The sequence below is a fragment of the Anabrus simplex genome, chromosome 1 (assembly GCF_040414725.1).
Source record: "Anabrus simplex isolate iqAnaSimp1 chromosome 1, ASM4041472v1, whole genome shotgun sequence".
In the NCBI taxonomy this organism is placed as follows: Eukaryota; Metazoa; Arthropoda; class Insecta; order Orthoptera; family Tettigoniidae; genus Anabrus; species Anabrus simplex.
Genome location: NC_090265.1, coordinates 253,860,787 through 253,882,218, shown reverse-complemented (window position 1 = coordinate 253,882,218; position 21,432 = coordinate 253,860,787). Strand labels below are relative to the sequence as shown.

At 37.7% G+C, this 21,432-nt stretch overlaps 1 protein-coding gene across 1 annotated transcript in view; it reads left to right on the top strand.

The window, feature by feature from the left end:
* The window catches only part of LOC136862913 (probable cytochrome P450 304a1), a 65,537-nt gene that overhangs the window by 16,607 nt on the left and 27,498 nt on the right, over positions 1–21,432 (top strand). Inside the window, exons 4-5 of the mRNA XM_068225812.1 lie at positions 6,229–6,501; positions 12,515–12,632. Coding sequence (XP_068081913.1) covers positions 6,229–6,501; positions 12,515–12,632 — 391 coding nt within the window. The remainder of the gene's footprint in view (positions 1–6,228; positions 6,502–12,514; positions 12,633–21,432) is intronic.

Here is a 21,432-nt window from a genome sequence, read left to right as displayed (position 1 = left end):
GCACGATCACTTCTAACTCATCCCATCGTAAATTCCTCGGGCATTCGGCCCTCTCACTACGTCTCATATCGCGTATCTTCTTCCCTTGGGCACAGGGCTCTCATGACCCCTTCAGTCCACCTTTTCACACTCCTCGCTCCTACCACAGGAAATATACCTATATTTAAATCTTCTGACCAAAGATTAGGGACTCCTGCCTCTGGGTCTCACCCCGGCTATAGATTTAAAAAAACACTCCAAACCATACTGGCCAATTACTCAAAAATCACGGGAGACTTGCACATGGTTCCACACACCTACCTAAATAGCACAACATATACCTCTCTCGGACGGGATTTCTTCTTTCTTGCTGTACATGCACTGATTATATGTGTAAGCTAGGCATGCATTGACTGACTGACCCATGAGTTTCCCCGGCATATACGACAGCCACGTGGGACAGTAACTACCAACATTTTGACATGGTTTTCCCTGCTCGCCAGCACTATTGTTCCAACCACCCCTAAGGGAAACTCAAATATTCTCCTAACCTTGTTCCCATATTTGCTAGGACATTCTACATATTACTAGAAATATAACCCTCACGATAAGCTAATCATTAAGAAAAAAAATGAGTCGTCCGGGAATTTAGCTCCCCCTGAATTTACTTCAACTATCTAAAGATCAATAAAATTTCCATATAGGACATGCATTATCTTACAACATTTTGATATTTACAAAGAAAGCTAATCCTATCCCCCGGTTATATTCTCATGCTTAGAAATTAGATTTGGACATCACTCATCTGTTTGGTGGCCATTGTTTCTCCTTCCACGGGAGACCCATGGTGGAGCTCTTAGTACTGCATGACCACGCGGTTGGTGGCGGGCGTGCAGTCCTTCATCCCTGGTCCATACAAGTCCGACATCCTGGGGAACTCGTTCACAGCAGAAATCTTACAGTAATCCAAATGGGTGACACTTTACACTCGTCACACGGCCTCTATTCCAGAGTTTACACCACGAATAAGACGGTCTTTCAAATCACGGCGGGCGCGTTCACAGCAGGGATCGGGTGGCTCACGAGACTCGAGCCCCCTGATTCAAAGTAACACTTTGGGTGATACCAAATTATGAATTTCACTGACTCATTAAAGCCGGCACTGTCTCAGCCGTATTCTGCTACTTGTTTGTACATTATGCTCGCGGATTAACTAGTTTGACACACAGCACAGAAACAATTCACCTAGGCTCGTTTGGCCTCCCGTTCACTTCACAAAGGCTTTGTACGACCCAGCGGCGCTGGACACAATAACTCTTAGTACGCGGTCAATGGGTTCGGACCGTAGAACTAGAGCACCGCGGGACACAGTGTCCGTCTCAACGACCCGCAAAGAACAACTGTCTCTGCGATGGCCTGCCCGGCCTATATTATCTTGCCCACCGGAAGCCTGGGGGCGTGAACGTTCACGGTTCATTAAGAACAAGAGCTCCTTTCGTACCAAGAATTGAAGACATTTAAATAGTGCATCTTGTAGCCCTCTGTCTCCTCTTTCATTTGAGCAAGGCGTGCTGGACCTACGATCGGCAGTTTTTATGTAATTTGCTTCCCGCCTTTGATTAATTCATAGCGTCCTTTGGAGGGTGGAGTCATCTTTTGAGCGCGACTCTTAGCTTGGGTGATGCCGCTGTATTCACATGTGTTAGCGATATATTACATCTGGACAGCTGGTGACCTCATTTCTTCCCCTGAATAAATTATTACATATTTTTAGTCTGGGAACCGCAGAAAATTCCGCTCTATTCAATGGTGCGTCTCACATAATTTTCCTATGTCTGGATCAAAAATATCATCCCATTTTTACGCGCCAAAATCCGACGTTGGCACTCGTGACACGTGCATAAAAAACCGGAAGTTCCTTATGTTAGTTTGGAACTCTGGGAAGCTAAGCCACACCTCGGGGCGTATCTGACTACTCCAGCATCGCGTCTCCTTCTATCTCTCTCTGCAAGTTGAGAGGGTATTTCCGTGGGGGCTTGGCTCTTGCTCTGTCCTCCCTTTGTTTGCAGGCGCTCTTTCGCGGGTTCCGTTCTGGCCGGACGCCGCTCGATCCCCTTCGCCCATACTGCTACCAATGACGCGACCTTTAGGAGTAATTTTAATGGAGTAGAAAGGCACATATCATTCCCATGAGCTGTACAGGACACTGTACGGTTTCGGTATATATAATGTTCTGGTCTCAGTTTATATATGTTATTCTCCCAAATAAGTCCCATTATTTTCCTCAGGGTTCTCTTTTCTGTTTTGCTTATTCTTTTAGCTGAGAGGGTATTCAAACGCTCTGTTGCATATAAAGCTGCTGGAAGGATTACTGTTTTGTAGTGTCTCAGTTTAGCATTCCTGGATGCTGACTTTTTGATGCATATATTCATCGTTGACGATTAGCTTTATCCATTTTGTAAATTTGTGCCTTCATGCTCTCCTTCTCTGCCACTGTTGCTGTTATTACTTCACCTAAGTATTTGAATTTGTTGACTCTTTTAAATCTTTTGTTTCTGAATATTTGAATTTCTGCTGGTGCATTGTTGATTCTAGTGATCCATTCTGTTTTTTCATAGGGAACTTTTAATCCTATTTAGACTTTTGTTACTTAGTCCATATCAACGTCAAGCACTGTTAACATGAAGTATTGTTGAATCGTGTTAACTGGTGATGGTTTTTGTCATGATTGTCTTAAGGTGTAGAACCGCATGGTCATCGGTTAGTATCGACAAGGAAAGAAATGTGACGATGATTATTAAAAAATGAGAAAAATCTTAGAGGAACGATCTCTTGAAGAATAAGACACGAGGGAGTCTTCAAAGAAGGAAGAACTGTCTTTACATTAGATGCTCTAATATCCCAGAGTCAGAAGAAAACTAAATGTGAAGGTCTACAATACCGCAGGCTCATAAAAGTGATCAACCGTAACATTATATTGACCATTGTTGTGATGTGATTTGTCTCTTCTGCTGCCACTCATCTCCAATAGATGGGATTACTCCTGTGTCCCGAGTAAAACAGCATGGCTGAATACCGGCGGAAAGTAGCCGGGGAGTTAGATAACTTTGCACATTCTACATGACTGTCCCGCAAGGATGCGTACTGCAGCTAGTTAATTACATAAAATTACTCATCATAAAAAACTCCTATCGGATTTCATTCAAACCACTTCTTAAACCCTCTCCGAAGTAATAAGAACAAATTGTGAAATTTTCAGCGCATTCGGTCCAATAGTTTTTGAGTCAATTCGAGACAAACAAACAAATATTCGTTTTAGATTAGCTGTCGTACCTGTCGTTGACAGGTTAGTTTTAGGATAATGGCCGTAGCAACGCCATCAATCAGTCACTACTGATCTGTATTTAGGGCAGTCGCCCAGGTGGCAGATTACCTATCTGTTGCTTTCCTAGCCTTTTGTTAAATGATTTCATAGAAATTGGATATTTATTGAACATCTCCCTTAGTAAGTTATTCCAATCCCTAACCCCTTCCTATAAACGAATATTTGCCTCAATTTGTCCTCTTGAATTCCAACTTTATCTTCATATTGTGATCTTTCCTACTTTTAAAGACACCACCCAAACTTATTCGTCTACTGATGTCCTCCCACGCCATCTCTCCACTGACAACTCGGAACATACCACTTATTCAATACATATAAATTTTACATTTAGGAATTTATTATTAATTGAGACATGTTTCGCCCTTCATTGAGGGCATCATCAGTCAAATTACCTCCTCAAGGCAAAAATCAGGTACCTGATTCATATTTAACATGCACAAATTAATACACATTACAATGGGAAAATTAAGTAAATAAGTAAATTAAGTAAATAATATATAAACTGTAAATTCCCAACTGTTCAATTGGATAATGTAAATTTACTCTATAGTTACCAACCATTGGCAGTAATTTTTGTTAAAAACATTGAAGCCGAGCACTATACCCTTTCCTCCCGACTGTTATATTGTAAATAATTTTATAAACTTTATAATTTCCTATGAGTGCATCAATTATTCTTCAGAGCACCACTGCTGAACTCTGCTATAATTACCCAGTAATTTTAAGCATTGGTGCCGACTTCTTATTCTTTAAACTTATATTGTTTAACCATCACCATTGTACAGAGTTTCTCGTACTTAATTTTCCCATTGTAATGTGTATTAATTTGTGCATGTTAAATACTAATCAGGTACCTGATTTTTGCCTTGAGGAGGTAATTTGACTGATGATGCCCTCAATGAAGGGCGAAACATGTCTCAAGCAGAATTAATAATAAATTCCTAAATGTAAAATTTATATGTATTGAATAGGTGACAAAATTAAACCATTTAGCATCCTACATTCAGTATCTTCAATACGGACAACAATGATTTTTATCACTTGCAACATACCACTTAGTCGAGCAGCTCGTCTCCTTTCTCCCAAGTCTTCCCAGCCCAAACTCTGCAACATTTTTGTAATGCTACTCTTTTGTCGGAAATCGCCCAGAACAAATCGAGCTGCTTTTCTTTGGATTTGTTCCAGTTCTTGAATCAAGTAATCCTGGTGAGTGTCCCATACACTGGAACTATACTCTAGTTGGGGTCTCACCAGAGACAAATATGCTCTCTCCTTTACATCCTTACTACAACCCCTAAATACCCTCATAACCATGTGCAGGGATCTGTACCCTTTATTAACAATCATATTTATATGATTACCTCAATGAAGATCTTTCCTTATATTAATACCTAGGTATTTACAATGATCCCCAAAGGGAACCTTCATCCCATCAACGCAGTAATTAAAACTGAGAGGACTTTTCCTGTTTGTGAAACTCACAACCTGACTTTTATCCTCGTTTATCATCATACCATTGCCTAGTGTCCATCTCACAACATTATTGAGGTCATTTTGCAGTTGCTCACAATCTTGTAACTTATTTATTACTATGTACAGAATAACATCATCTGCGAAATGCCTTATCTCTGATTCCACTTCTTTTTACATATCATTGATATATATAAGAAAACATAAAGGTCCAATAATACTGCCTTGCAGAATTCCCCTCTTAATTATTACAGGGACAGATAAAGCTTCACCTAATCTAATTCTCTGAGTTCTATTTCCTAGAAACAGAGCCACCCATTCAGTCACTATTTGTCAAGTCCAATTGGCATACCCTGCTTTACATTATTTTTTAATTTCACGTGTGCCTCAACCTTGCTTCATGGTGTTGCAAAAGCATGAGTGTGAAACGTTTGTCTGGCACCTTGGCTGAATGGTCAGCATAATGGTCTTCATTTCAAAGTGCCCTGGCTTCTATTCTGGCTGGTATTTCTTCTCGCTTAGTGGCTGGTTGTTAGTTCGTATTAATACACATCCTTATTATACACAACACACCACACTAACAACCACCACAGAAACTCACGATGGTGAATACTTTCCTCCACATAGGGTTGGCGTCAAGAAAGGCATCCAGCTATAGTTCTGACGCCAAGTATATGCAAGCACAGAAATGGTGTCCCGACATAAACAATCAACACTGCCCCACTCCAGTACAGAAAAGGAGGGTAGGGAGTGAAGGGGTAGTGTCGATGGCCACTCCAGTATCGAAAAGGAGGGGAGAGAGTGAACGGGTAGTGCTGAAGGCACGGTGTGTGTATTGCTATACATCCACCACTGTGCCCGTTTCATTCAGTCTTGTAGCGGGCTGTCTACCTGCAGCGTGGAGGTGGGGGTATACCATGCTGTGTTTATGCCGGGACACCATTTCTGTGCTCGCGTGTACCTAATTGGGAGAAGTGCAGGAAAAAGAAGATGAGTGATAACATTGCCGGAAGGTCAGACTAGGCTATGATTGATAAAAATTGACAATATGTTGCCAGACCTCGAAACTGACACACTGGTACAGAGCTTAAGAAAAAATGTTACTATAAACTTTTTGTGGTGTATTCGTGAACCCTGTACATTTGAAATAAACTTTGCATGACAAATGTGTAATTAAATAATGTTAACTGTGTTCAAAAACTTCTGATGATATTAAAGATACCAGGAAAGCCATATTTGTGCAGTATCTATATTCTACAAATAAATATGTGTACAGTACTGATTAATATAACCTACTATTTGCCCTATCTCTTAGATAATTGTTTTATTAAATAATTGATTTATAACATTAATTACCAGATAATCTCTAATGTTGATTCTACATCATTTCTCAGAAAGTCCACAAGAATGGTTTGACATACCTTCCAGATGTTTTTTACCCCGGTTTCATCAACTCCATATTGGTTGTATTGATGGGTATAAGGTTTTCCCGAGATGAAGATGAAAAGCTGCGGTTTTTAGGGAACAAAACTATGTTGTTTCAACGTTCGGGCGACACCACTGGAGGGTTCCTGACTCATATACCTTGGATAAGATTTTTTGCTCCTAAGCTGTCGGGCCATCACTCAAACCAGATTAGCAGTTATCATCTGCAGAAGTTCATGAGGGTAAGTAACTACTTAAGAACATCATGTTCGCTATTTTATATACTGTAGGCTTACATTAATTGTATGGCAATCATACGGTAGGCTACTTACTAAACCTACCAGTACTACCTTAGTATGTCGAACCTGATATTAAGTTTGAAATGCTAGTTGCTTTATGTCGCACCGACACAGATAAGTCTTATGGCGATGATGGGGTGGGGAAGGGCTAGGAATGGGAAGGAAGCGGCCGTGGCCTTAATTAAGGTACAGCCCTAACATTTGCCTGGTGTGAAAATGGGAAACCACGGAAAACCATGGAATACCATCTTCAGGGCTGCCGACAATGGGATTCGAACCCACGGTCTCCTGGACGCAAGCTCACAGCTGCGCGCTCCTAACCGCACGGGCAACTTGCCCGGTAAGTTTGGAATGTAAAATACAAGTAATATCTCACACTTTAAAATTAAAACATAATAACTCACCATAGTTCATATTCATAATTAAAAGGTAAAGTATGTTATTATTACTCAGTGATGGTTCCTGCCCTGACAAGTTGATAAAGGGGTGTCTTGAAGACAGCGACGTGACCATAACACAAGGTTCTTACATATACCAACCTTGACTATAACCAAAGAACAAAATACATTTCAAAGAAGCTTGATTATTATTAATATTATTATTATTATTATTATTATTATTATTATTATTATTATTATTAATAACCTGCTAATAATGATACTAGCGATTGGCAGTAGCAGCCTAACATCAACCAAACACCTCGTACGTCAGGTATCATATCCAAGAACGCTACTCTTTCATGTCATCTCAATTGATGTCACAAGGCTAAATAAACGCCGTTCCATGCCAATACGCCTAGTAAAAATTCAGTAACTTCATTGCGATCAAACTCAAGATCATTATTCTAATTCTAAATGAAAGCCAATATGTCCTCCTAGATTACAGCCACAAATGAACATTCAAATACACTTCTTCTAATACAATTAAACAGCCGAATCACACATCCTACACATACCGTACCAATACATTTTTCGGCATGCATAACTCACCTATTGTTTATACAATAAACCAACCCTCCTGATCTTTACAGAAGCAAACCCATCCATAAAGTCATTTTCATGGTGAATTACTGAGAGGTCACTTAGTTCAACTAGACACATAAATGTTTGAGATATTAATAATATTACTGATAATCCAATTTTTGAAGTATTATCATAAAGTCTTTACTAATTGTAAAATACTTTCTGCAGACTTTTACCAATGTCTGTGGAGACAAGGCTCAATGTACCTTATTTTCTACCAAACACAAATCATAAGTAAACACAAACACAGGTCAGCAAATAAAGAATACAATCCTGAAACACCCCAATAATGAATTAAATTTCAAACTGAATCACTTCAGGTCCCATATTCATGGTCAGTTGTTCCCCAGTTAGTTACACTAATACCACATAATGAAGGAATATATCAACCGGCACCAGCCGTCACACTAATTTTTGTCCATTTGTCCTGATACAGACATCAAAGCTTTTGCATTGTTTTTATACTCAATCTTCACACCTGTCCATTACAAATGCTATGCACTACCATGGCTCATTGCCTTACAGTTAAACACCTGATAGGGAATCTGCCAATGGAGTGACAGTCCTAAATGCAGATCAATGGTGATTGATAATTGAAGCCTTGGCAATGCTCAGCTAGCTACCTGTACAGACAAGACAGCTCCATGCCTTGCTCCGTACATTATGATAGCTACGAGAGTAACTTACAGTGAGAGCTGCTTTTGTGCGAATCCTTGTCGTGGAGTTATATTAACTGTCAGTCATGCAACTGAAGTCCCTATTTGGATATTATGACTGATATTACCTTACTACAGCTGAAGATGTCTGAAGTATGGTACACATCATTGACATCATCCTGTTAATCGGTGTTTGTGCACCCTAGCAGGAAGGTTTGCTATATCACTCCACTTTTTCAATAAATTCCATTCGGTTATGGATTATTTCAAGGTGTGTCCTGACTCCTCCATGTCATTGTGTACATGCCAGCCTGTTGTTGCTTATGTCATTCTTTTAGTCTCTTTTTGGTAGCTCCCAGCATGTAGCCCATCTTTTGGAATGGCATTTTGGATACAGCACATATCCAAACCATAATTGTCGACTTGTGAACATTTTCTCCTTGATCGGAACAATGCCAACCCCTTTTCTTATGTCCACGGTAGAAAAATCAATAAATCAATCGATCAATCAATCAATCAATCAATCAATCAATCAATCAATCAATCAATCAATCAATCAATCAATCAATCAGCACTGCTATGCATTTAGGGCTATCATCCACATGGCAAATCCCCTATCGTTTCTTTACCTACTCTTCTCAAATCAATGAAATTAGAAATTAACAAACATCTCCCTTGGCAAATTATTTAAATCGCTGATTCTGCATCCTGTAAATGAGTATTTCCTCTAATTTGACCTCCTGAATTCCAACTTTATCTTCATATTATGACCTTTTCTACTTTTTAAAGCCCCACTCAAGCCTATTTATCTACTTATTTCACCCCAAGCCTCTCCCCACAGACATCTCGGAGCATTCCACTTACTTGAGCAGCTTGTCTCCTTACTTCAAAGATTTCCCAGCCCAAAGTTTCAAACATTTTTGTTACACTTCTTCTTTGTCGGAAATCACCTTGAACAAACTGTGTTGCTTTCATTTGATTTTTTCCAGTTATCAAATCAAATAATACTGGTGAGAATCCCATATACTGGAACCATACTCTAACTGGTGCCTTACTAGTAACTTATACACCCTGTCCTTTATATCCTTACTTCAAACCCGAAATACCCTCATAACTAAATAAAGAGATCTGTAACCTTACGATGAAGTGGTTACAATAAACGTTACGTTACGTTACGTTACGTTACGTTATGTTACGTTGCGTTACATGTAACACTTTGGTAATGTATGCCCGCCAAAAGAATGTGTGATCTATTTCGTCTTTGTTCAATATCTGTCTGTTAGGTCATCAGCCCAATCCTGTTTACATGATTACCCCCAATGACTCTCTTTCCTTATGTTAACACCTAGGTACTTACAGTAATCTCTATGAGTTACTGTCACCCCAACAACATAGTAATTATTACTGAGAGGACTTCTCCTCTTGGTGAAGCTTACAACCTGATTTTCACTCTGTTTACAATCATATCATTGTCCGCTGTCCATCTCACAACTTTGTCAAGGTCTATGTACAGTCATTAACAGTTCTGTAACTTATTTATTACATCACACAGTACTCTTCTAAAACACCATCCGCAAAAGACCTTATCTGTGATTCGAGTTCTTTACATGTATCGTTTATATATATGTACATAACACAGAGATCCAATCTAGGGATGCTGGCTATGTATCCATGACACTTACTCACCACTCTGCCCCATCCATAGTTGGCCCACTTTCGGCACCATGGATAGCTACAGAACGGACAATGCTACGATAGACCTTCGATTTCAAGTGGTGTTTCATCTAATGATCGCAGATGATGCCCATCGTTGTGCATCACTGGATTGATCTTCATGTTCACCTCTTCAATGAGTTGACCTTTGTCATCAGTTGCAGTCCCAAGATATTCAAACTTTCTCATTTGTGGGGTGTAGTCGCCTTCAACTTGTATTGTTCCTATTTCTTGACTTGTGGGTCCAAGAGAAACTCAAACAAACACAAGAAATGAATACATTACATCTTCATACATTCTGTGTTCTCATGAATGGGATCTGTCTGCATCCCAGTTCATTTAACCTACAATGAACTTGTTTCTGGTTTCTAGCTTGATCAGGTTGGCTGCATTGATAATGGAGCCATTCTTTTCAGATATTCAGTCCTGATGTGCGAAATGTAAGACAAGAAGAAAGCTGCATAAATACAGAAAAATTCTATATATTCCTATATGTGATTATGTTAATCACATGTTCATTCCATTTCCATTACTTAGGTCTATACAAAATATGATTGACTTAAGAAATCGCCAAAATGTAATATATAATCTTGTGTGGCTATTTCTAGCCTGGTGCAACCATTGAAAGGCAGACCCTCCAACGAGGGTGGGTGGCATGTTCCGTGTATAGAAAACTGCAAGTTATTGTAGTTGAGGATAGTGTTGTGTGAGGTGTGTGAGTTGCAGGGATGCTGGGCACAGCACAAATACCCAGTTCTGGGCCAAGGGAATGAACCATTTAAGGTTAAAATCTCTGATCTGGCTGGGAATTGAACCCAGGGCCCTCTGAACCAAACAAAGGGCCCTATACTGACCATTCAGCCAAAGAGTCAGGCATTGCCATAAAAATAATACATTTATCCTCTACTCTTCCTAAAAATACTGAAATAGGCCTAAGACATAGTTCCACAAATTATATTGATGAAAAATCTCAATCTCTTCCTCCACCTCAATGTTCAAAAATATTTGGAATATCAATGTCTTATGAGAAACTATTCCATGCTATCCATTTTCAAGTAACTTTAATTCTTGATTTTTTTAAAAAAGGTAAAGTCATTTCTATACAAGCCATGAAGGCCTTTGAAGTAATAATGGAATGTAAAGCCTTGCACTGTTTGTAACTAGGCGGGATAGAGTGATTAACTCTACGTCAGGAACAAGAAACAATCATGATAAGTCCCATAATTGTTATTAAGTATTCATGAGATTGTAACAAACAACCAACTATTAAGATTACATGTTGTTAGTTAATGATTTCATTAGCAGTTGTAGACTAGCTTTTCTGAAGTGCACAATCAACACAGCTCAGTCAACAATTTCTTAGCATTGCAATATTTGCATGTTAGTGATCATAGTGCATAAACATTAGAATCCTCTTTTAGTGGTTCAACCTGTTACTGTTGTGTATCAACCACTTATACTGTAACTCGTAACAGCCTATTTATGACAGATGTTCATTTCCCTTCCAAATGTACAGGGTTCTTTCTTTAAAAATGGCTAATTGGTTCTCAGGGTCCCAGGTTCAATTTCCAGTTGGATTGAGGGATATAAACTTTTAATTCTCTTGGCTCAGGGGCTGGGTGTTTATACTGTCCCTAAAATTTATTGAATTTACACACCATGCACAACACTATCCTTCGTCACACTAAACATGCAGATTCCCACATACAGGAGATTTCAACCACCCTCGTCGGAGTGTCTCCCTTACAAGGATTGCTCCAGGCTAGCAATAGCCATGCAGAATTACTATTCTTATTCCTTAAAAAGAAGTCCTGTAACCTCCATACACATATGCAGAGCAGAATGCTGGAAGATAAGACGTTCAAAAAATGATTGAAAAAAAATGTTTTATGAGAGAAACTGTTCCATGATATCCATTTTCAAGTATGATTTCTTGATTTTATAAGAAGGCAAAGTCATCTCCATACAACCCATGAATGCCCTGTTTGTAACCATGTGGGATAGAGTGATTAACTCTACGTCCAGCTGCCTTTACTCCCAGGAATTAACCTGATACTCATTTTTGGTTCAGGCTGAGTAAACCTTGGAGCCATGTATGTCTCTAGAAGTGGAAATCTCATTTCTGAATTTTTTGAGCGGCAATCAAATCCATGTCTTTATTGCCTTAGCTAGACAGTCTCTGATTCTCATTCAAAATTTGTAACTTTATCACATATTGATTTACCGAAAAACTCAAGTAATTATTCAAATTCATTTTCTTGAAATTACTATGATTCAAAAGAAGTTGAGAGGTGGAGGAAGAGAATGCATATTCATTTCAGAGCTAGTTTATTTCTCTTATAAAAATATGTATGTTTAAATCAAAGGAGCATTATGAATTGCCATAATTATATTAGTACTATAGGTCTCAAAATTGAATCTATTGTAAACAGGATGACTACTTATTATAATTTGTCATTACTCTGTTACAGTAATTTCAACATTAAACAGAATTGTAGTGTAGTACATCATACAGTGCTGGTTTATTCATCTGAACTTGTATACTGCAATGTTGCTTTCTTCCAGGAACTTATTGAAGAACACAAGACTTCTTACTCAGAAGAGTACATGAGAGACTTCTGTGACACATATATAAGAGAACTAAAACTTCAGCAGGCCTCTGCAGATATAACCACTTTTTCTGGTAAGAAATTAGTTCCATTTGATTATTTATTATATTGTTTATCTAATTGGTATAAATAATACAAGATAACTGTAATAATAGGAGAATATGCAAATAGTCATTCATTCTGTGCTCAATAAACTAAGAGTGTTACTGTGTACCGTACAAGGAACAGAATGCTAGTTGTTGCGAGTATATAGTGCACTTGAAATTTAGTTCCTAATTATTGGGGAGGGGCATGATTAACATGAACACAGGCATGTGAAATGAGGAACAACTATTAATGTAAACATTCCTATATGATAACAATATTCACAAACAAACAGAAAGAAACAGAACAATAATAGAGCTTGTTTCTCAAATACATTTTTGAATGAGTCTTATGTAGGAAGTTTTCAATAATAATCACAAGTAAACAGAAAAATAAAACTTGATTCATAAATAAATATTTTGAAGGAATGTCTTATGTATGAAGCTATCAAAAATAATCACAAGTAAAAAAAATGTAGAACATGCTTCATGAATACATTTTCAGAATACATGTCCTATAACACTGTATATTGTTCATCTGTCTTGAACAGTCTCCATTGGGAATGTAGTTTCTTGGAGGAATTCCCTCTTTCTGATCTATTCGGGAGAGCTCACCGGAATCTCTGGGTATAACACCATTAGCGCAATTCAATCCATCCCCCAGCAGACCTGAAAGAACCAACCTTGGGACTTCCTTTTTAAATTTTGTTACACTGTAGCTCTTGACTCCGGGGTCTGAAGACTACCAAACTACACGTTTTAAGGGTACTATTACTCTTCAGTCTTCATGCAGGAAAAGAATGGACACTTTTGATGTATGATGTTGGAGGTGCCGACTCAGAATGCTTTAAACAAATCATTGTTACTAATTGGGGGGAAAATTTTTTTTTGTGTGGGCAGAAAAGACCTTGCCCCCACCCCTCACCCAAAATTGGGACCACTGGACTTCTGTAAACACATTTTCTATACATTCTTCCTTCTTTCCTTTCTCTGTCACTTTTCCAACACCATGGAGGGATTTTTGGTGTGATCTTCACATATGTGATCAGACATATAACTTGGTCTTCCTGATGCCAACCCTATGTAGATAGATGTTTTCAACTATTAGGCCTATGTGTTTCTACAGTGGTCAGTGTTATGATGAGTTGTGTGTGAATGAAGAGGTGTGTACAAGGACAAACACAAACACCCAATCACCATGCCAGAGGAATTAACCAGATATGGATAACATCTGCGTCCAAGCTGGGGACCCAGAACCCGCTGAACTGAAAGCTATGACACTAACCATTCAATCATGAAGCTAGACCCTCGTACAATATCTATATATATAAAATAACTTGTCCTGACTGACTGACTGACTGACTGACTGACTGACTGACTGATTCATCATCGCCGAGCCAAAACTACTGGACATAAAGAAATGAAATTTTGGGCATAGATTCATATTAAGATGTAGGTGCTCGCTAGGATTTTTGGATATTCCTTCGCTAAGGGGGTGAAAAGGGGGTTGAAATTTTAAAATGAGTGTATCTATATCTCAAAACTTTAAAAGTTTACAGATGTAAAAATTGGTATTTAGAATCTTCTTTAAAAATAAGGAAACACGTATTTATTTGTTTTCCGAAAATACCAATAGGAGGGGTGAAAAACGGTGAAGAAGTGGTTGAATGCCTTTAATCAGGATACCAGTACTTATATCTCATAAACTGAAGGTATTACAGACCTGAAAATTGGTACTTTTGATCTCTTTTAAAAATAAAGAAACACATATTTTTTTGTTTTTGGAAAATCCAATTAATGGGAGGGTGAAAAGGGGGGTGAATTTTTAAAATGAGTGCATCTATATTTCAAACCTTTTCAAGTTTACAGATGTAAAAATTAGTATTTAGAATCTTCATTAAAAATAAAAGAAACACGTATTGTTTGTTTTTGGAAAATCCCAATAGGAGAGGTGAAAAGGGGTGAAAATGGGTTGAATGGCTTTAATGAGGCTACTTATATTTCAGAACCTGAAGACATTACAGACCTGAAAATTGGTGTTTGGGATCTCCTTTAAAAATAAAGAAATGTGTATTTTTTGTTTTTGGAAAATCCAATTAATGGGGGGTGAAAAGGGGGTGAATTTTTAAAATGAGTGTATCTATATCTCAAAACATTTAAAGTTTATAGATGTAAAAATTGGTAAAGAAACACGTATTTTTTTGTTTTCAGAAACTCTCAATGTGAAGGGTGGAAAAGGGTGAAATAGGGGTTGAATGCCTTTAATGAGGCTACTTATATTTCAGAACCTGAAGATATTACAGACCTGAAAATTGGTATTTGGGATCTACTTTAAAAATAAAGAAGCAGGTATTTTTTCATTTTTGGAAAATCCAAATAATGGGGGATGAAAAGCGGGGTGAATTTTTAAAATGAGTGTGTCTACAACTTAAAACTTTAAAAGTTTACAGATGTAAAAATTGGTATTTAGAATCTCCTTTAAAAATAAAGGAACACGTATTTTTTTTTTTCTGTAAATCCCAATAGGAGGGGTTGTAAAAGGGTGAATAACGGGTTGAATGCATTTAATGAGGATACATATATCTCAGAAACTGAAGATATTACAGAACTGAAAATTTGTATATGGGATCTCTCTTAAAAATAAAGAAACACGTATTTTTTTTGGAAAATCCAATTAATGGCGGTTAAACAGGAGTGACAAATTAGGGTGAATTTTTCGAAAGAATATATCTACAGAATATCTGAGAAACATAAAATATTACAGACGTAAAAGGTGGGTATTTGGAATTTCCTGTAAATGTAAAGAAACATAGGTGATTTGTTTTTGGAAACTCCCATTAAGGGCAAATAAAAAGGGGTAAAATTTTAAAATGAGAATTTCTACAGTATATCTCAAAGAACTTAACATGTTACATAAGTGAAAAATGGTATTTTTTATCTCTGTTAAAAATCAAGACGTGTATTTTTAGTTTTCGGAAATACCACTTGGGTGGAGGGGGGGGGGTAAAAGTGACTGAAAATGGTGTTGATTTCTTTTAATCAGGCTACTAATATCTCAAAAATGAAGATGTTACAGACGTGAAATTTTATATTTGGAATCTGCTTTAGAAGTAAAGAAACACGTATTTTTGGAAAATCCAATGAAGGGGGGGGGGGTGAAAGAATTGAAAAATTGACTTAATTGTATGAGAATACATACATCTAATAAAAATAAAGTTGTTACAAACGTGAAAATTGGTATTTGGATTTCCTTTAAAAACAAAGAAAAACGCATTTTGGGGGGAAACCATCTTGCGGGGCAGGAATGAAAAGGAGTTGAATTCCTTTCACGAGGACACATAAATCAAAAACTGAAGAAGTTAGAGTCGTGATATGAGTAGTTGGTATTTAGAAGATCCTTTACTATTAAAGAAACCAATAATTTTTTGCCGGAAAATTCACTACCGGGGGGTGGGGGGTGGAGTGTGAAAGGAAGTGAAAAGAAGTAAATTATTTTTATGGGGATACTTATATCTCAAAACTGAAGGTAATAGATGTGAACATTTGTGTTTGGAATCTCCTTTAAACATAAAGAAACACGCCTACTTTTAATTTTTTTTGGGGGGGGGGGGTAAATAAACTTAACGGCGGTGGGGTGTAAAAGGAGGTGGTACCAATTGATTTTACTGTTTATAATGTACTTATAAGGAGCCTCCGTTGCTCAGGCAGCAGCGCGCCGGCCTCTTACAGCTGGGTTCCGTGGTTCAAATCTCGGTCTCTCCATGTGACATTCGTGCTGAATAAAATGGAGGCGGGACAGGTTTTTCTCCGGATACTCCTGTTTTCCCTGTCATCATTCATTCCAGAAACACTGTCCAATATTTCATTTCATTTGTCATTCATCGATCATTGCCCCAGAGGAGTGCGACTGGCTTCGGCAGCTGGCACAATTCCTATTGTCGCCACTAGATGGGGCTTTATTCATTCCATTTCTGATCCTGTCGAATGACTGGAAACAGGCTGTAGATTTTCGATGTACTTATTCTGATCATAAATCGTTCATTTTTAATCTTTCTTGGGTTCGATTTCAACAGCCATCTTTTCCTTCGGAGAACGTTCTTAGATTACAGTAGACTCTCCTGGCATATAAATAAAAATTTAAACACATTTGAAATAAATGATAGGAATGAAGATTGACCGTCAAATTGTTCACCTCTAGAATAAGGTCAATAATGCACGGAAGTATGTCATTCGTATCTCCAGAAATCCCGCACACTTGCCTAAGCGTGTCAATGGTGCTGGTCACATTGGCAACAATGACAATGCCAGCAGATGTAATTTACCGCCAAGTAGCGGTCTTGCATCTTGATGTGGGGTCCAGAACATCTAATAATAATAATAATAATAATAATAATAATAATAATAATAATAATAATAATATTCAGGATTTGATCCATACTCAAAATGCTTATAGGAAAAGATGGCAAAGATTTAGGGACCCAACTGACCGCGTGGAATACCTGGACCTAGCCCAGGAAGTACGAAATCGATTGCTGGATAGAAAGATTGAAAAATGTGAGGAACTTTGCTGTAATCTCGCAGAAAACGAGTCAGATCGCGAATTCTGGCGGGTTCTCTCGGAAAATGAGTCAAGATCGCGAATTTCGGAGGATTATATATAAAACGTTAAGCATTCAATTATAAATTTCAGTATAATACCGTAGCGAAGCACGGGTATCTTGCTAGTATGAAATATTATAATCAAAATTATGAATAAAATTTACCAGTCATACCATACAGTTTCAAACAGGCTGCATAACTTCAAATATGGTTTCATAGAAAAGAGTGTTCTCCAGTCTCTTCTGTGTTTAAAGTTTGACTCTTCAGTCTGCATACAGGAAAAGAATGGACACTTTTGATGTATGATGTTGGAGGTGCAGACTCAGAATGCCATAAACAAATCATTGTAACAAAGTGCTTGTACTACAAAAATCAAAACCGGCCCGTCAACAAACTACTGTATTTTCAACAAATCTTTCACATACTGTGCATAGAGATGTTCACCTGTATTAATGATTTATTCTAACAGAAGATGTCCAAGAGCAAAGAAACTGGGAATATGTACCCATGTAATGGATAGACCAAATCCTGCTGGACATTAACATAGCTTTCTACAGTGCAATAAGTACAGCCGAAAAGAGCCATCAGTAGAAAGAGTAGTTTTATATGTCAAAAGATCTGGACTCCTATAATAGCTGGGACAAGAGAGAGGGAGAATATCAAAGACAAGGCCATTTGCTGATAATATTGTTGTACAGAGGTATAAAGACTATAAGTGAGTGTACAACACTGGGGATCATTTGGAAGAACTTCAATATAATATGAAATAGTAGAAATGGCACAACTCTGAATGTGGGAATGTAGGGATGGTGATGGGGAATGCGTCTGATTTTTAAACGACAAAGCAAAGGCTGAATATGAGTAGTCATTGGGTGAGATCAAAATTAGGATAAGAAATATCTTCAGATGTTTTGGGTTGATTGCGGGAGGGTAAAATGTTCACTGCATGAAGCACTTAGATGCAATGGTAAAGATAGTGGTATGTATATAAGATTCCTTTAAAGTTTTATTCATTTCGTTTTCATTATTTTCTTCTTTCAGTCTAAAGGGAACTTAGCATTCACAATGGGTACACCCTTGGAGATTAATCAGAATATGATCAGTCCAGGGCCAGGATTTTGATGACCTAAAAATGTTTAAAAAATCCTGTAAAATGATCCAAAAATTTTAAAATATGACCTATAAATTTTAAATTAAATTTTACTGTCAATTTACTAATCAAGTTGGTATAGCCTAAATTTATGTTGTTGATATAACTTTTAACACACAAAGAAATGCAAACAGATTGCATCATTTTATACTAACAAAAATTTAACAGATATCTAATCTAATTTCATACTTTGATGAAGGTGCACATAAATACTGGCTAACATTTCAGCCCATTGTTTAATACTGCAAATTGAATTTCTCTTTCAAGAATTTCTTTTTCTATTATGTCGTCTGTTAACTTGGGAACATCTGAAGAACGAAATAAAAAACAAAAATTTTGCCATTAGATAATCAAATGCATTATTAGATTAGAACATACATGAAAAATGTGCACTTAAAATATGTAGTCTATAGTGGTATACAGTCTTACCTCATTCTGCATTACAGTAGATGGCGATGACCATTCGCAGATTCTCCCAGGACAAAGAACGATGGTTGTCGGCTGGCACGTTCTTGTACTTTGATAAGCTCCCTTCAATGTCTACAGATGCAATGGTAACAGACTTGAAGTGCACTAAGTCACTGGATGTAAGTTCCTCTTTAATTCCAGTGATGCTCATCATATCTTCACACGTTAGCACCCGAGAGATGGAGCACAAGACATTAAAGCCCGAATTCTTGCCAAGAACATATTTCAGTGTTTCTGACACTGGCATGCCGGAATCACCAAGAATACATTTTAATTGATCTACAGCTGTTCTGACTAAATTGATCATTATTCTCCTGAAGACGTGAAACAGTTGACAAAGAACTGAAATTAGCCTTGATGTATGCTAGTTTTCCCTCTATTTGCATATCTGAAAACAATTCTTGGGCAATCTGTATGGCCTTGGCATCTTGCTCATTGAGAGAATCTATTACATGCTTCACTGACTGAAAGTTGTCACAGTAGTAAACACAGCTGTCGATCCATGTTCTCCACCAGGTGATGTATCGCTACGGTAGTCATGGAGTGCCAGGTGCTTCAGATTTTAAAAGTTCCCTGTATGATGGAGCATTAAGAAATACCTTCTTGGTTTGCGACACAAACTTGTCAAATTCAGGGAAATTTGATCTGACTTCTTTGGCTACTCTGTGGAATGAGTGAGCTAGGCAGGTTACATGCACCATTCTTGAGTAAAATGCTGTGATAGCTTTAGCAGCTACTCCTTCAGTCACGAAGAGCAGCAAAACATTGTCATGTCTTACACCCTCAGACCATAGTAGTGTCATTGATTCATCAAAGAGGCAACATATTGCTGAACCATCTTGGTTGTGAGCAAAATTGTTTTCCCAGGTCTATCTACTTCCAACGTACCCATGATGATATTAACAACGTAATGGCCCTCAACATTGCTGGTTTCATTGATAGAGAATATTTTTTCCCCGCAGATTTGTGCTCTTACTTTACTCATGGTGTTCTCGTAGCAATGGGATACATAGTTCTTTCCCAGAGTAGACTGATCCGGAATTGAACGGCCTGTGTACTTTTCTCAGAAATCACTGAATTTAATATTGTTCACTTTCCAGATAAAAATGTTCACAGAAACCAAAGTCTTTCAAAAACACGGGGTCACGTCTCTGGAGGATGTTTTCTGTGTGAGCAGTGGCGACCAGTGGACTGTTAGGTTGGGGGGCATAGTACTTTTTCACACACCTCTTTCTTGACAAATTTGACAGAAAAGAGAAGAGCAAACTGCTATCTTAAGGCTGCCCTTATGAGCTGTTCTTGCCATTTGGATATAAAATGATGATTACACTTAAACGATACCATCACTGAGGATCTGATGTGAAAATGACATATATACAGAATTGGTCAAGCTTTATTTGCCGAACTAGATTAACTGGAGGTAAATAAGTCCCCTGGAAAAGTAATAGCTCAGAGCTATGATGGTTCGAATGTGATAAGCGGGCAACACACAGGTGTACAGACAACCAAGTAGGCTGTGTACAAAAATGCGCACTTTGTTCATTGTTCCGCCCATCAATTGAACTTGATTATCAAGCACTGTGCAACCCAGCAAGCAAGTGAAATGATTTTAAAATAGCAATTTAGAAGAATTTTGCACGTTTTTCTCCAAATCTTCCAAACGTACAGCCGTACTAGTTGAGATCGTTTAGAAACGAGTCCCGAAAAACTAGATGTAATTTTAGAGCAGGATGCGTAAGAACTGTTTCTGTCTCCAAAAATGAACTGAGTAAATATTTTGTATGACTGTAATGGTTGTTCTGGTTGTCTCAGAGAAATCTCGTCACATATTACCTGAAAGGGCGTGGAATAGATTGAGTCTAAAAGCTTCTTCTGTATAGTTTTAGATAGTCCCAGAAAAACACAACTGTTAGCTTTTATCAATGTGCCCTTTTAAAGCAGAATCTAGCTTGACCATTAAATTACTCAACCCATGAAAAATTCCAGGATTATTGGATGAACTGGTCTCATTGTGTCCTCGCATTGCGAACTCAGACTTTTCCACAAAACTTAATGCAATCAATCAGTTTACTGAGTATGTAATGGTTTTTTGATACGTCTTCATTGAACCGTTTAATTTTCAGCCTATACGCACTATCTAACTGACACCTGATGTCTGCCTTACCAAGCATCGCGAACTGAATACTATTGTTTATGTGTGTTTCACTAGATTTATGTCTTTTTTAACTCATTCAAGAGTTTTAGGTCCATGACATGTGAGATCACGAGAATTCATAACCAAACCTGTGTAACAAAAGAACACATTTCTTATCTCACATCCACACAACCAGTCTGCATGCTTGTACGACGTGCAATTTACTTTTGCAAGGATTCTGAACCTGAGTAATATTTAAATCGGGTTTCGGAGGTCCTAGCCATTTCAGTTCTAATCTACTGTCAAAAGAAAGACATTCGCTCTTGAAAATAGTGTCCACAGAATTCATTTTCAAAAGCAGGATTAATTAATCACTCTATGATGTAAGCATCATTAGAAAAAGTATGAAAATTAAAAAAAGAAAATACATTAAGATTTAA